Genomic DNA, 16981 nt, shown 5'->3' with positions numbered 1-16981 from the left:
GGAGCGGATATTGATCGGTTTTAAATTCGAATACGGATGTGCGGATTCGAATCAGAAATGGAGCGGAATCGGACCGGAAACAAAAATAGTCGGATATATGCTCTCATCGGTAGATAGTTATAGTTCTTGCAAATCTTGAGAGAGATTTAACTTTTAGTCTTGTGTAGTTAAGAAGAAAGAGACATACTGCATTAAAACTCAAGCATTGTTAGAAGTTTAGATATAAACATGCTCGCCAAACGAATTTGGTAACTTAATAACTACTAACCTTTCAAGATTGGCCTTTGCTTTCAACTTAAAAATCGGATTATTCGGTTTTAAACCTTCGGATTATCCTAATAAAATTTCGGATAATCCATATCCGCATGCTATTTGCTATACCGTATCATATACCATATCCGGAGCACCATTTCGAAATCGGATATTTTTATCCGCCGAATCATTAAAATTTGAATATGGATAACCTAAAACGAATTTGGCGCTGGTTTCAATGCGGAAATTATCCTATCCTTTACACTTTACACCCCTAGTGAAATCGCTGATGCTCTTAGGTACTTTGCCCTGCCATCCGGCGCGGTGTTAGGCCAACCACATTCTCCGACAGCGGCAGAGGGAGGTGAAGGAGAAGGGAAGAGCGACCATTGTACATTTATGAAATTAATTAAATATAATCATTGTGCTCTAACCGCTTCACGACGGCGTAGCACACCCAAGAACACCGACGCCTCCCATTATCCTCTTGGTAGCTGTCTAGGAACATTGTGTATGTGTTATGCATTACCAGTAGTTATACATCGTATAAATACCCTCTAACCCGTTCTCTCTACATGGTATCAATGTACACCAGCTTATTACTGATGCGTGGATGCTCATAGTTCCTCACGAACAGAACAACTTTCGGCAAAGGGGTATGCCTGCGGCCCTGCCTCTAGATCGATTTATGCACACATCCGTACAAACACAAGAACATAAAAAGATAAAATCATCCAAGATTTTAAGAAGCAGCTAACACGATTTACAAGGAGAAGAGACATATGGTAAATAGTAAAGTATTATAAAGAGTTAAGACCACAACTCATTTTCTGCAAAGAAAATGCAATCGTTAGAAAAAAGATTTTTATGCTTCTATGTTTTTTTTTTCTTAGAAAGTACACAAATATTTACACAGCCCGATACATTTTTTTTTTAAGAAACCCAGCCCGTTACTAGATTTTGCATCGGGCTCATCTCTCTGTAACAAAGCCATATGGGCCCATAGATCTTCGTTCCATCATATGGCCGTAGAATTGGATAGTTTAGGATGTGTTCGGTTTGGGGATGGGGTGGAATGGAATGGAACCATTCCATTCCACTAGCACGGAACCATTCCATCCCTGTGTTCGGTTTGGACAAAAATTTTGTCACGGAACGGTTCCATCCTTGTGTTCTGTTTTGGAATGGGATGAAAATGGAATGGAATGGGTGAGATAATCATCCGATTAATTATTCTAAACTCGATTAATTATTTGCTAAACTTGATTAAGTAGTGCTAAACTTGATTAATTATTGATAAACTTGGTTAATTATTGCTAAAATTAATTAATCAGTGTGTGACAGTCACCCGTTCCACCTCGTCCGGCCAAATCGGAGGAACCACTTCATTCCGGATCTAGAGGGAATATTCCATTTGAAGGAACCACTTCATTCCATTCCAGTTTGCAACCGAACGCAGGAACGAGCTCTGGGTGCGGAACGGTTCCATTCCATTCCACCCCATCCCCGAACCGAACACACCCTTAGTTCCACCCAGCCGAAGGAAAGTCGAACCAGCCCAAGCCTATACGGCACCGGAAACATGGTAGGGGGCGGACATAGCAGATCGATCGATGTGAGTTCTCAAAAAGAAAAAGAAAAAGATAGATCGATGCGATTCTTTCCCATAAATCAGAACGGATGCGCGGCGTCGCAAACTCGATCAAGCCGACATATCGATCACCAAGTTGTCGCTCCCAAATCATCTCTAGCACTAACAACCAAACTAGGTGATCTGCAAGAAACCTTATTTCTTTATTATTAGATATAGGTATAGATATATAGTTATGTTGGAAATGTTTTTTCTAGAACATCATTTTAGGCTATTCTATTTGGACCACACTTTCCCTCTTAGCATTTGGTTAGAAGCGGTTACTCTTATATTGTTAGGGGAACTTTTCTTTAGAGGAGGACCTTTAAAGCTAACATTTTCTAAGGTAATGTTTTTTTATTGATTTTTGGCAACCACTATGAAAAAAGCGCCCTCTCTCTGCAAATATTATGTCTACATCCAATTTGTAGATGTGTGAACAAGTCTACACTTACGTACATGTGTGTAGAGTGGTGGAGAAAGCACATGATCGATAATGGGATCGTGGTAGCGCAATGCTAATTTAGTATTTTATTGTTCGATGGGGTATCTCTTGGTTTTGTTTCACTAGTGGTACAAGCACATGTACTATTGTGAGACTGTCTAAACCATGAATTGTTTTGACCAGTGCATTTGTAGTCTTGATATGTTCAAAACAAGTTCCATTTTAAAGTAGTGGTCTTCGATAAAAAAAAAAAAGCAATGGGTTATGGTGGTGGTGTATGGTGCTGCTCAAGAAGAAGATAAAGAGGAGTTCCTTTCGGAATTAGTTATAACTTGGTTCTAATCAGCGTATTCCTTTACTGGTTGGAGGGGACTTTAACCTAGTACTCCCTCTGATTCATATTAATTGACTTTAATATGGATGTATCTAGACACATTTTAGTTCTAGATACATCCATATTACAGTCAATTAATATGAACCGGAGGGAGTATGATTTTCCTTTGAAAAAATTAAGAAGGTGAGAATAAAATATATTTAATGACATTTTTAATTCAATAATAAATTTATATGAGCTGAGAGAGTTGGTGATGATAGGATTTTTTTTACTTGGTCTAACAACCAAGTGAATCCAACTTTGGAAAAGCTGGATAGAACTTGAAGCTTAGAAAGCTTATTTCCTTTGGCATTGTTTCATTTCATAGGAGAACTAGAGACAAATGAGATCATAATCCTTTGGTTATTAGTCTAAACAATTATCATGTTAAACCAAACAAAGTTTTAGGTTTGAAGTTTTTTGGTTGAAGTAGCCCACTACCAAGAGTTATAAAAGCTTGGGAAATGCAAATTAAAAGCAAAGATGCTTTAGGTCAATCCATTTTGAGGTTAAAAAATGTGAAGAATTCGTTAAAAGGGTGGAGTATTAATTTAAGAGGTAGTAATTATATAAGAAAAAAAGATATTATTGGTGATCTTCGGGATTTGGAAATCCTTGAAGAAATTCAGGGCTTGAATTCGTATAAAATGTTAGAGAGAGACTGGTGGTTAATAATCTATATCAAATTGGTTGCATAAAGTGGGTAATAATACTGAATTCTTCTAGATGGTGGTTAATGGTAGAAAAAAAAGGAAGAACACAATTTTCAGTTTACAAAATGATGTTATGGACGTTGGTCATTCTAAAGGTAGTGATTTTGGGTTGGATGAAAATTTATGGTTGGAACATAAAAAACTGAATGAAATTGATAATGCAGAAAAGGTAAACCACTTGAAGAAACTGAAATAAAAGATGCAATTTTCAAAATGGAAAATAAACAAATCTAGAGGACATGATGGTATACATGTTGATTTTTATCAATCATGTTACGATATTATTAAAATGGATGATCGAATTGTTCGCTTTGTTTGATTTTAGTAATTTCGAGCTTAGCAGAATAAATTAAGGAATTATTACTCCCATTCCTAAAAATACAGGAGCTAATATGATTCAACCTTTCAAACCCATTTTCCTTTTGAATGTCCCTTTAAGAATTTTTCCAAAGTCCTGGCTTTGAGTTTGGATCCAGCTGTTGATAAAGTAGTCTTGAACAGGGCCGGCCCTAGGGGGCATCGGGAGGGGCGGCCGCCCCGGGCCCCCAAGGCCAAGGGGGCCCTAGCTAGGTACCTAATACATGTGGCGAGGGATGAGCCGCCATTAGAGCAAGTCTGAGGTTTTCTCGTGTGATTCAGGAAGAGGACGAAGGGTCAGCTGTCGCTTCCTAGTGGGCTGGGATGTGGGCATTCTTTTCTTTTGCTTGGGCTTTTTCTCGTTTGATGTCTACCAGAGGATCAGGTATTTAAGTGGGTAGGGGCCAATGCGATAACTCTGGGCCTATGGCCACAAGACCGACTTAGAGATAGCAGCACACCATCAACGCATGGCTTCCATCATTAGTCGATTTTTCTAATTGTTTTTTTTTTGAAGGGATTGCTCTAATTGTTGTACACTCCTCCTAGGTTATAATATATCTTACACAAATACATAAAATTCATTTTTTGGGAACACGGACAACTGATTGTTTACACAAATACATATACTCAATTTCTACAAACGTCAACAGTTCATTTGAAAAATATATTGTATTTTGGAGAAAATTTTATTTAGGTCTTCACATTTGTGTATTTACTTTCGGATATTTTTCATGTTCAAATATGAAGTTTTCTACTCCCTCTGGTTCTAATTTATTGCAAAAAAATAGATCTATCTAGACATGTTTTATCGTGTAGATAGATCCGGTTTAGGGAAACAATTTAAATCCCCCCCCCTCTATGGTAATGCTTATCTTCACCAAAATAAAAATCAGAATTTCAGTTAGAGTCGATATTATAATCGGTAAGAATGATATGGACATACATTCATATCTAAATATGCTAAAAGGTTTTAAACAAAACATGTAAGAATTGTTTGGTAGCAATGGTGTTCTTGGATGCACTTTAAAAACCTAAATATTTTATATAACTATATTAATATTATTAATTATGATATTTATATTATGGGCCCCATATTTAAGTTTCGCCCCGGGCCCCTCAAATCTCAGGACCGGTCCTGGTCTTGAAGTGTCAAAATCGTTTTATTCCTGGTATATACATTTCTAATGCGGTTGTGGCTTTACATGGGTCTTAGAGAAATAATTGCAAGGTGTTGTTTTCAAAATTATCTTTGAAAATCATATGATAAAGTTAATCGGGGGTTTCTTTTCCAATGCATGGATCTAAGTGGTTTCAATTGTAGTGTGTCTGGATGTATCAAATAATCAGTTAGATGAGGGACTTCATGTGTAAAAATCAATAGCTATTTGGGTGGATCTGTTGGAACTCACAAATGAGTGAGGCAAGGGGATCCTATCTCACAGCTGCTTGTTAGTATAGCGGGTGATGTGGTTGTCAGAATGAAAAGACTCAAAATAATGGTTGAATCTGTGCATTGGTTCCACATTTAACACCTAGGGGTGTTTGTATTCTACAATATCCTTATGATACTTTAGTTATGTTTAAAGATGAATTGGAAATGGGGATTAATGTGAAGCTCTTGTTATACTTATTCAAAAATATGACAGAATTAAAAGTTAAGTTTGATTCGAGTGAATTGGTGCCGACTATTGTAGAGGGTCAGAAACTTGAGATGTATGGTTTATTTATCTATCAAATAGGGAACTCTTCTGTGAGGTACTTGGGAGCCCTAGGTTAATGGTCGCATGTTGAAAATTAAGATATGAATATTTGAAAGAAAAGACATTCGAAACATTTGGAAGGGTGGTAAGGAGGATCAATGTCTCTCTGTGTGGCATACTTTTTTATTGACTCTTCTTTGAATAACATTTCCATCTATTATATGTCTTTATTCATCTTCTACAATTTGTTTGTTGATACTCTAGATAAGATTCAAAAAATGTTCTTCTGTCAAGGTGCTAGTTCTGTAAGAAATTATTGCATGATAAAACGGAAGTACATTTGTAGATAAAAAAAGGCAAGGACATTTGGGAATAAAATATATGTGAAAAAAGAATATGCGCTTTCTTTCAAAATGGTTGTGGAGATTCGAAACTATGGAAGGCTTGTGGAAAGATTTGGTGTGTGCAAAATATACTAACAAAAAACCTCTAGCTTTTGCTGGACTTAAGAAATTTTATTATGCATGTTGGTACGATCTTTTAAAATGAAAATCATATATTTCGATAATAGAAAAATGAAGGTGGGTGTTGGAACTTAAAATCAAAATCATATTGGCATGTCCTCTAGGTGAGAGTAGGGATATTCCAGTCTGGTTGCTGTAAAAATATTTTCAGTTTAAATTCAATTTTGTGTATAAAAAATTAGCTGATACATGTCCTAATAGAAGTGTTGGGACTATATATATATGTGGAGTCTGGTTAGCTCATCTTTAGGGGTATCTGATAGACCATGAAATTTTAGTTAATACTTTGGTTGGATTTCTAACTTGCTTAGAGGAAAAGTCATGTTTCATTTGGTAGTTGTGGATGCTTTGTGCCAGGAAATTTGGAAGTCAAGGAATATAGCATGCTTTGAAAAAAATTATAATTATCCAGTGGAAATAATTTTCTATGCATGTTCATTTCTGAAATATTGGGCAGGGTTACAAAAGGAGGAGGAAAAAACCGAGATTATCCAAGGTGATAAATCTTTTGCACTCACGATTTGTTCCAATGATTTTTTTTTTGCACTCACGATTTGTTCCAATTAATTTCTTATGTGTTCCGTTTTGTCCTACCATTTTGTTCTATGTGTAGATTTAATTTGTTCCTTTGCGTTATTTTTTGTTACAACTATAGTGTGATTTGGCTCCGTAGAGTCTACTTTTTATTCCTTGTGTAGACACGGCATGTTCTGCATACTCTATAGTTTTGTTCCACCTTCAATTGCCGTGAAATGGTTTGAACGTACTCTTGTTTTCGTTAGTCCCAAATAGTTCATTAGAAACTGTGTTTTTGTTCCTCGGGATAGTTTGTCTGAAATTTTGTTCCTTTTTTTCCCACGACTGTTCGTTCACTCGAAAGTTATGGTTTAATTTGTTGTTCCACTTACAATTTTTTTTATTTCTTGGGAATTAAAATATTGTTCCATCATATACAATTATTTTATTCCAACATAAGTCATGTGTTTTGTTCCACGTGAGTTCATTTATTTTACTTTTCATCCTATTTTTTAATTCATGTCTTCTAGAACCGGCTTCCTAGGCAACAACCTAGCTAGGCTACATCTAGTGCAATACTGAGTTTTCACCACTTGTTATTTATTTTCAAGAAAAAAATCGTGAGAAAACCATGACAAGCAACACATGTACGTTGTTACTAACTAACTCTTAATAACTAGCACCGGGCCACCATAAATTATACTCAAATCGTGCATATGCATGCAATAGCCTAATGGAGTAATTAAGTTTCACATGCAGGCCATAGCGATAGGGGCGGCAAATCGACAAAGACCAAAGGGCGCGTCCGACGTCCTCCTATAGCAGCCTATAGCAGATGCAGCTCAATTCTTTAGCCCCACATCAAAAATTTAGCAAAAAAAAGAGCAACTTAAAATAGGAGGTCTTCCCTACACGCGGTAGTCAACCAACTTGTTTATGATTCAATGTACCGCATGGAATCCCAACTTCCCCCAAACTGAGTGAAACAAGAGCACAACATTGTGCACAAGAAGTAATGCAGATTGCAGTTCCAAAATCATGAAAAATATAAAGTGAGAACGATGCCAAAACCTAGAGTTTTCATTAAATCTTATTGTTTGGTGCTAATGAGTCATTCTGTCATGTAATGTATGGAAACAAAAAATATATTAGAAGACTAATTTAGAAGATATACATAAATGCAGACATCCAAACCAGACTAAAGTTTAGTACTACCGTTTAGTATAGATCGTGCCATATCTTATTCTACTTCTCAGAAGACTTGTCAGTCCAAATGCTTGACACCCTGTCTAATATATACTTCATAATAAGCGGGTAGCTCGCTATGAGACATTTGAATCCTTCAGTTAGTTTGTATGACAGGAGCAAGCATGTCCGGCGATGCCATGAAGTGGATGCAAAAGCTTGTCACAGTTGTGAGCAATGTTGTTGCTATGCTAAAGCTAGTGTGGTTGCCACTGTATGAACATCAATTGTCTCGCTCAACTTACTTTCACATAGCAACCTTAGCCCGTTGACTCTGTAACGATCCGCCACAACAAGTAGCTGCATAGTCGCAGCTTTGACATCTTTGCAGTTGTTAGGCAAGGAATCTATGTAGATTGGACCAAAGATCTTGGCACTGAAGATGGAAGGGCGAAAAGCCAAGACACATCTGTGAGAACGGAACAAGTTTTTTTAGATGAAAGGCACTGGACGTGCCCGACTTTGAATTAACAAAGCCAACAACGGCGAGATTGATACAAAGTGCTGAACCCAGCTTACAGACCGACACCACACACCCACACGAACCAGTGGCGGACGCAGAAAAAAAATTGGAGGGTGGGCACACCTCAAAAAAAATTACACTCCCGTGATTGTAATAAAATTTTGTCAAATAAACAATATAAAAGGCCACTCGAACCAGCAACATTGAAATTTAATAGATCTATATATCAAATATGCACAATTACAATACAAATATTCAAAAGCGAGAATAGTCTTACATGACAGAAATATAGCATGAATTTTTTAGTTGGGAAAGTATGTTCATATATTCGGTTTATAGACACAAGCATTTTTCTAGTTGAGAAAGTAATATTTTCTATATTCCCATTATAAGTGATTTTGTAGTATGTAACTATTTTTCTAGTTGGGAAATAAATTGAGCAGTCTTTTTCTATTCCCGTGATCGGTTTCTATACCAAATTATCGTACACAGTGGACGGAATCGCTGGCACGCAAAAGATTAGTCAATCTTCTATTCAGTATTCACTAGCTTGCTGCAGCTAGCTGCTACCACTGCGACTGCTCCGGTCTTGCCTGGGCTGAGCGGCGAGTGGCCAAGCACCTTTGCGCCTCGGCAGCCAGAACTTGGGAGAGAGTCGAGAGAAAAGCTGGATGGAAGCCTGGAACGATCAATAGGAAAAAGACCAATTGGGCCACGTTCTGCAGCAGTAGATCAGGGGTAGTAAAGAAATTTCGGAAAATTTAGGGTGGGCCACGGCCCACCCGGCCCACCCTGTGCGTACGCCCATGACACGAACTACCGAAGAAGCTACAGCCGGAAGCGCGACCAAGAAGCTCAGCCAAAGCGCCTACGAGGACTCGAAGAAGAGCTGGAGTCAGAACGGAACAAGTGGCTACCCACATCAAATGTGACATCTGCACCTTCTCCATCATTCAGCATGTTTTCAAAATCTTTCTGCAGATTTGACAGCGGAACCGTGATGGAACTCGTCGCGTCTCGACATCTTGGGTACGAGACTCTTTGGAAGCACCTAATCTGATGAACCCCCATTAGTCACTATCCGGAGAGAAGGTATGCTTCATGCAGGCGTTGGTTTTGAACTGAAACAGGTTAGGCCATTCATTTTAGGTAACTGTTCCTTGTAGTCAGTCTTGGCCCAAAAATTAGGCCATTCATTTTAGCCCACAGACCATTACGGCCTTACGGGGCAGCCCGCAGCCCGCAGGCAGGGCAGGGGTTTCTCTTAAGCCTTACGGGAGTTTCGGCTTGTGCAGAAAAAGCTCAGGCAATTTCCGTTCAATTGCAGGGGTTTTCCTCTCGTCATCCGTCTCCACCTCGCCCTCCCCCTCCCCCTCCGGCGGCCGCCTCGATCTCCACCCTCTTCGGCTCCGGCTCCGGCTCACGCAAGGGGGGAATCCGACGCTGCGCCCTGCCGGGAAGCCAGGGAAGTGCTTCAGCCCCTGACCCGCGCCCGCGTGCGCGGCGGATCTTCCCCCAACTGATCCCCGATGTTCCTCTCCCCCGACTCGGTCCGCCCCCGCCGATCTGCCGCCGCGGCGCGCCGATCGTCGCGCCGCTGAGATCATCGGCACCGATCCACGCGACCCTGCAATGCGCTCATGGATGCAGGTCTCCAGAAATCCCTCAGCTGATCGCCCCGTCTCTTCCTCCTTCCATGGGTGATCACCAGCGCGACCTGGCCTTCCCGCCGCCCGGCCACTGCCTCCCCAGGACATCGTCGATGAGCGTCACGGACTCCGTCACCGCGGTCCACGACTTCAGGGTCACCGGCTACTCGCTGCTCGACGGCATGGGCGTCGGCAGGTACGTCAGCTCCAGAGTCTTCACCGTCGGGGGGCTCGAGTGGGCTGTCAGGTTCTACCCGGACGGCTCCACGGCCCACTGCGTCGGCAACGCCTCCGCCTTCCTCTACTACTGCGGCCGAGACAAGGACGTCAGGGCCAGGTTCACCCTCAATTTGATGGAGAAAGATGGCAGGCTCTCTCAGGTAACCAACGCCTACATGAAGCATTCCTTCTCCCCTGCTAGTGACAATTGGGGCTTCATCAAATTCATCGAGAAGTCCAAGATTCAGGGCTCGCCCTTCCTCCACAATGACTGCCTCACCATCAGATGCTTGCTAACCGTTGCCAAAGAGTCTCGTACCCAAGACGTCCAGACCAGCTTGATCACGGTTCCCAAGTCCAATCTGCACAAAGATTTTGAGAACATGCTCAACGATGGAGAAGGCGCGGATGTCACGTTTGATGTGGGTGGCCAACTGTTCCGCGCTCATAGGTGTGTCTTGGCTTTCCGCTCTCCGGTCTTCAGGGCCGAACTCTTTGGTCCGATGAAAGAAAAGGCAACACAGTGTATCAACATCGATGACATGGAGCCTCTCATATTTGAGGCGCTGCTTCACTTCATCTACACTGATTCCTTGCCTGATCACTGCAAAGACGGCAAGGCTGAGGCTATGCAACACCTACTTGTTGCCGCCGATCGTTACGGAGTCGATAGGCTAAGGTTGATTTGCGAAAGTAAGTTGAGCGACACAATTGATGTTCAGACAGTGGCAACCACGCTGGCTTTAGCAGAGCAACACCATTGCTCCCAGCTGCGACAAGCTTGCATTCAGTTCATGGCCTCGCCCAACATGCTTGCTCCAGTCATTGAAACCGAAGGATTCAAACATCTTGTAGCGAGCTGCCCGTTTATTATGAAGGATATATTAGATAGGGTGTCAAGCATTTGGAATGACAGGTCTTCTGAGAAGTAGAATAAGATGACACCTATTGGGCTGAACAGCAGTGCTGAATTTTAGTCTGGTTCAGATGTTCACGTTTCTGCATGTAACTGTTATATCTTATGTCTAATGCATTTTTGTTTGCATGACAGAATGACTCATTAGCACCATGCAGCAGTTTTAATGAAAACTCTATAGATTTTGACATCCTTGGCCCTTTTTATTTTCTTGATTTCGGAATTCTGATATGTTTGCATGCTTTCCCGATTCTTGAGTATATATACTGATCGTCTGATTGCTCGTATGAGATTATGAGCATCCAATTCTACACTGCTGCTGATCTAACAAAACAATGAAACAATATTTTTTATTTTTAATGGAAGGCATTGAAACTGTAAGCCGCATTGTTTAGTCTACTATCAATGCTTCAGCCTGAACCTTCTTTGCCCCTTTTCAGAAGCGTTATGTTTCAGATATGGTACTCCTTTTTTACTTTGAGATGTGACCTGAGCAGATAGATAAACGTTAATAGTGGCAAACAGGTTTGTGAGTTCTCATGTCCCATTTCTTGATGTCTTTGTCCATAATTAAGGCGACCATTGATATTCACACGCATGGTAGTGGGAACATGAAATCCTCAACGCTGTTCAGACGAATGCTATCTTTCAGTTCTGGTTCCTGCACGGTCTGCTAGGTGTGTCTCCAGTTCTCAGTAACAGTCTCCTGTACTCAGTGCAACAACACTTCAGCAAAAGATCTGTTCAGCACTGTTCCTTTGACATGGCTGAACTCTCAGCTTCCTTTTCCTGATGGCGCCACCTGCCCAAGACATTGTCGGTGAGCCTGACAGAAGCTGCGACTGCGACCCATGACTTCAGAGTCACCAGGTGTTCGATGGCGTGGGTGTGGGCAAGCATCTCAGCTCCAGCATCTTCCGCGCTGGTGGCTGTGAGTTGTGAGGTTTTACCCGGACGGCTGCAAGGAGAATGCCTTTGGTTCCTGTGCATCAGTTTTCCTGCATCTTATCTGGGCAGCCATGGATGTCCGGGTGAAGTACAGCCTAAGAGCATCTTCAGTCGCGTAAACGCGCCGGATCGAGCGTTTTGGGGATGTGTTTCGTTCGTGCCGCATTTGGGGGACGTCGCTCCCCAGTCGCGTCCCCCAAACGCCTCCCTCAAATGAATATTGGTGCACGAAAATAAAGGTTTTCATTCAATTTTGATTATATATTACAAAGTTTGAATGAAAACGGCTAGATTTCATCTAAACCTAGACTACTGACCGCCCGGCGGTGTGTTCGACGGCCCCGCCCCGTCGTCGCCTCCCCTACGCCGCAGCTCCTCCTGCGCGCGCCTCCTCTCCTTGCGTTCGGCGGTGGCCAGACGGCTCCGCTCCCACCGCGCGTCCTCCTCCTCCGCCCTCCCCTGCTGCGCCGCTTGGAGGGAGAGCTCGACGGCGCGACGAATCTGCGCCTCTTCGCGGGCACGGGCGTCGTCCTGGAGCTTCTTCTCCGACTCGAAGGACTCGACGAGCGCGCGTTTCTGATCGGCCGTCTCGTTCGGGTGCGGCCCGTCGTCGTCGGACCACTCGAACTCGTCGTCGTCGTCGTCCTCCACCTCGGTCTCTTCCGTATCGGCCTCCTCCTCCTCCATTGGCGCCTCCTCCTCCACATCTGTTGGCGCCTCCATCATCGCCGCCGCCAACTGGTCCGCCCGCCTCCCCCATAACGCCGTCAGCGCCGCCTCCCGCTGATGACGCTCCTCTGCCGCCAGATGCTGCTGGCGCTCGATCGACTCCTGCCGCCGGCGCTCGATCGCCTCCCGCCGTTCACGGTACAGCGCATCCCGCTCAACGCGCTGCCGCCGGCGCTCGTCAGCCCACCGCTGCTCCATAATCTCCTCCCGGTACTGGCGCCGTCGCGCCTACGCGGAGCGACGAGGGCTGTGTTTGCCGGTGGGGTGTGGTGGCTACCATTGAGCCGGGAGACCTTTTATAGACGCCGACGTCGGGAAGAAAGCGCGGGAACAAACGAGAAGAGGCGGGAAGATCGCGCGGGAACGGGCGGTGGCGTGCGAACGCCGGCGACGCGTGGAGGCTGCGCAGCACCGACGAGACGTCTCGCCTGCCCCTCCGTCGCCATTAAGGAAAAGATGCCGCCGTGTGTCACTGCGCGCGAATAACTCCCGTCGCGAGGTAGGCGACGGTTAGGTTAAAATTAACTGTGCCGCTGACGGGTCGGCCCCGCCACTTCCCGCCTCGCTTTTCGTTGTGTCCGGCGTGCCCGGTGCGTCCCCTGTGGGACGGGGACGGGCTCGGGGCGCCGGACACCGTATCGGGGCGCGCCGGACAAAAATGGGCTTTGGGGGACGCGGCTGGAACGGTTTTTTTTTTTGTCCGGCGCGCCTCAAATCCTTTTGGGGACGCTTTGGGGGGACGCGGCTGGAGATGCTCTAAAGCTGCAAGATGGAAGTGCGATTTTGCCAGTAAAGCAGATTGCAACAGATATCTTTAAAGCACCAAGCGACAACCGAGGGTAACATAATTTCGTCACTAAAAGTCCTGGCTAAGGAACTCGCTGTGCCTCATCAGTTATCAACGATTGACTGACAATCAGGTGCGTGCTAACTGTCATAAAAGGATCTCGCGTAGAAGGTGTTGACCTGAATTTGGTTGACAGCCATGTTTAGTTGTTGGCCAAAATCTCAAGGCCGATACTTGCAACATGTTGGCAACTTGGCATTGCCACCATTTGGTGCCAGAGTTTGTTGCCCGTGGAGGGGATTTCGCCAAACTTCTAGCAGCATACAAACAGATTCAAGATCGATTCAAGGTTTGCCAAATCAAAAGCTTGTAACACTAGCCGACGAGGCAAGGAGCCTTTCTGCACCAGCATCTTGAAGACATGCTGAAGATTGAAGAACGAGGGAGGAATAGACATCAAGTTCAGTGTGGGCGGGCAACTGTTCGGCGTGTTGGAGAATTGATCTCTGGTAATCTGGTTTAACCATACAAGAGAAAAGGGGGAGCAGGGCTCCCCACGTACACACCATGATGGAAGGTGTAAGTAAACCAACGTTTTCTTTTAGGTCCCTATTCCCTAGCGTCACACGTATAAAAATGAGGAGTCCTCCCGTTATTAAGCTAACAATCTCACGTATGAAGAAAAACCTAAAACTACGGATTCTGCCGGTACGCTTGAGGAATAGAAGCTCTAACTAGCACCGCCGGACACTCCAAGGGCAGTGCCACCGGCGTCATTGACAGCTACCTCGACAAGCAGCTCGTCCCACACCATCTTTACCATCCTTAGAGCATCTCCAGTCGCGTTCCCCAAACCGTTCCCCAAAGGGATTTGGGGCGCCAGTCGGACAGAAAATGCGTTCCAGCCGCGTCCCCCAAAGCCCTTTTTTGTCCGGCGCGCCCCTATACGGTGTCCGGCGCCCCGAGCCCGTCCCCGTCCCACAGGGGACGCTCCGGGGACGCCGGACACAACGAAAGCGAGGCGGGGAGTGGAGGGGCCGACCCGTCGGCGGCACAATTAATTTAAACCTAACCGTCGCCTACCTCGCGACGGAAGTTATTGGCGCACGGCGACGGTGCGAGTTCCCGCGAGGGCGCAGCGGACGCGTCTCGTCGCGCCTAGCTGCGCGTGCCGGCGTTAATGAGCGCCACCGCTCCTCCGCCTCCCTCCGGCCTATAAAAAGGGGCGCCTCTCATCATCCCTCTCACACACAAACCCTAGCGCCTCTCTCCCAAACCCTAGCCGCCACCATCTCTCAACAAGACTCGACGCTATGTCTGGTAGAGGCGGAGGCCGACCTCGCGGCCGCGGCCGTGGTCGTGGTCGTGGTCGTGGCCGCGGCATAGGCCGAGCGCTCGCCGTCGCCTCCCACGCCGTCGTCTTCATCGTCGGAGATGGACGTGGAGCCGGACGTCCTGTTCGAGTTCGTCCACGTCCTCAAGGGCGACCCGCGCGGCATCCGGAGGCTGCCGGACTCCTTCGCCGAGTACGTCGGCGGCGTACGCCCGCGCACGATGCATCTGCGGGAGCATTCGTGCGGCTACCGCCGGTGGATCGTCAAGGCGATCTACGACGCGCACGGCAAGATGTACCTCAACATCGGCCGGGAGAAGTTCGCGCGCCACCACAGCCTCGAAGCCGGCTTCATCCTCGTGTTCTCCTACTTCGGCAACGGGGACATGAGCGTCAAGGTCTTCGACGAGAGGCGCTGCCTCCGGGACTACCACGTCGACGGGGACTCCCACGACGACGGCACCGACGAGGAGGACGACCGAATGAGTGTTGTTTCTTCGCAGCGAATACGTGCACGGAGGTTTACGCCTGTTCGCCTCATCGAGTAGAACCAACAAGGGCACCATCCTCCCGCTGGATTTTCCGAGTTTAGGTGACCGGGTGTGCCCTCGAGTGTTCTTTCTTAGCAGCGAACACACGAAACCTTCGATGCACGGCCTAGTTAGGTTTAGTTTCTTTGCAATATTTTATATTTGTGTCCACCATGGTTCAAACTATGTATTAGTTTGTGGAAAACCATGTTCCAAACTATGTCTTCGTGTAAACCACGTTCCCAATTATGTATTAGTTTGTGGAAATTGAAATAAAAATGCCAGAAAAATTATTTTAAATGTTTGGGGGCGGCGTTTGGGAGACGCGGCTGGGGAGCGACGTCCCCCAAACGCGGCACGAACGAAACACGTCCCCCAAACGCTCGATCCGGCGCGGTTTGGGGGACGGTTTGGGGGACGCGACTGGAGATGCTCTTACACCCATCGATATTAGGTACACCATGCCTCCATCGAGCAGGCACAACAATTCTTCATCTTCCTACAAGTGCATCTCGTGATCTCTCTTTCTAATCATTTATTAGGTGCTCTAAGACCAACGCATGTTAATGCTTCTCCTAATGATTAACTAAATCAATAGTCCTAACGTTTTGCTTAGGAGATATTGTTTAGCCTCATCCTAATTTAGTGCATATGCCTACGATCGAGTTTTACTTCTATTCTATAGGGATCAATATGAGCATGTTTAGAGATTAATTAGCCTATGATAGTTTTTTCTTGCGCACCACACGGCTATGCTTTGGTTAATTAATTGTTCATGTTTTAGTAGTGTTCCGGTGTTTACTAGCAATTAGAAGGAGGGGAATCAAAGATTAAGAAATGAGAAGAAAATTTCCAAAAAGTGTGCCCTACAAGGAAAATCGACTAAATAAGGAAACACCAAATGCCCATTTTTTGAAATCTTTTGACCACGGGGAAGGGATTTCACCTTGATACTGCCGCGACACCTTATGGACGACGACGCACATGCTCAACATGTCATGTTCACCATTGCCGCATCCTTATGGTTGGATTTGAACCATGCCGCGGATGATGAAGATGACGAGTCGCGTAATGGATGGCGGCGTGCCCGACCTCCATGTCGCGGGCGCCACACGACCGAGACAGAGCTGGCGTTGTTCATCGACTGGCTTCTCCGGTGAACGGGGCCGCCACATCGTCATGGAAACTGGCCGGAGCCGCCTCTCTCGTGTTGGAGGCGAAAATATCAGGGGAGAGGAGGAGACTTGTGGTTAGGTTTGGGTATACCCTAGTTTTTCTCACCGCAGGGCGGCTCCTGGGGTGACGTCGATCACTATCGAACGGATGAGAACGCATGGAAGTAGAATTGGCCACACGCTGGGCTTGAAAGTTAATGGGCTTCAATATACTCCCTTCTTGCCATAATATAGTGCGCATTGGTTTCCACGAAAATCTAACTACACTAACTTTGACCGAGTTTATTAAAAAAAATATCTATATCTGCAATACCAAATATATACCATATTAAAATATAGTTCATATGTTTCTCATTTTATTAATTTGATATTCTAGATGTTGATATTTTTTCGTGTAAACTTTATCGAAGTTTACACGGTTTGACTTTGAAAAAATCTAATACACACTACATTTAGGCACAAAGGGAGTGTCTT

General features: G+C 44.9%; 1 protein-coding gene across 1 annotated transcript; it reads left to right on the top strand.

Moving 5' to 3' along the window:
- The first annotated feature begins 9542 nt into the window (after positions 1-9542).
- Positions 9543-11193, top strand: LOC124677105 (BTB/POZ and MATH domain-containing protein 2-like). Its single transcript, XM_047213102.1, has one exon. The coding sequence runs from the start codon at positions 9918-9920 to the stop codon at positions 11019-11021; it is 1104 nt and encodes a 367-aa protein (XP_047069058.1). The 5' UTR covers positions 9543-9917; the 3' UTR covers positions 11022-11193.
- Positions 11194-16981: the final 5788 nt, after the last annotated feature.

The sequence above is a fragment of the Lolium rigidum genome, chromosome 7 (assembly GCF_022539505.1).
Source record: "Lolium rigidum isolate FL_2022 chromosome 7, APGP_CSIRO_Lrig_0.1, whole genome shotgun sequence".
NCBI classification, from domain to species: Eukaryota; Viridiplantae; Streptophyta; class Magnoliopsida; order Poales; family Poaceae; genus Lolium; species Lolium rigidum.
The sequence above is the reverse complement of the archived record's forward strand: the minus strand, read 5'-3'. Positions and strand labels throughout refer to the sequence as shown.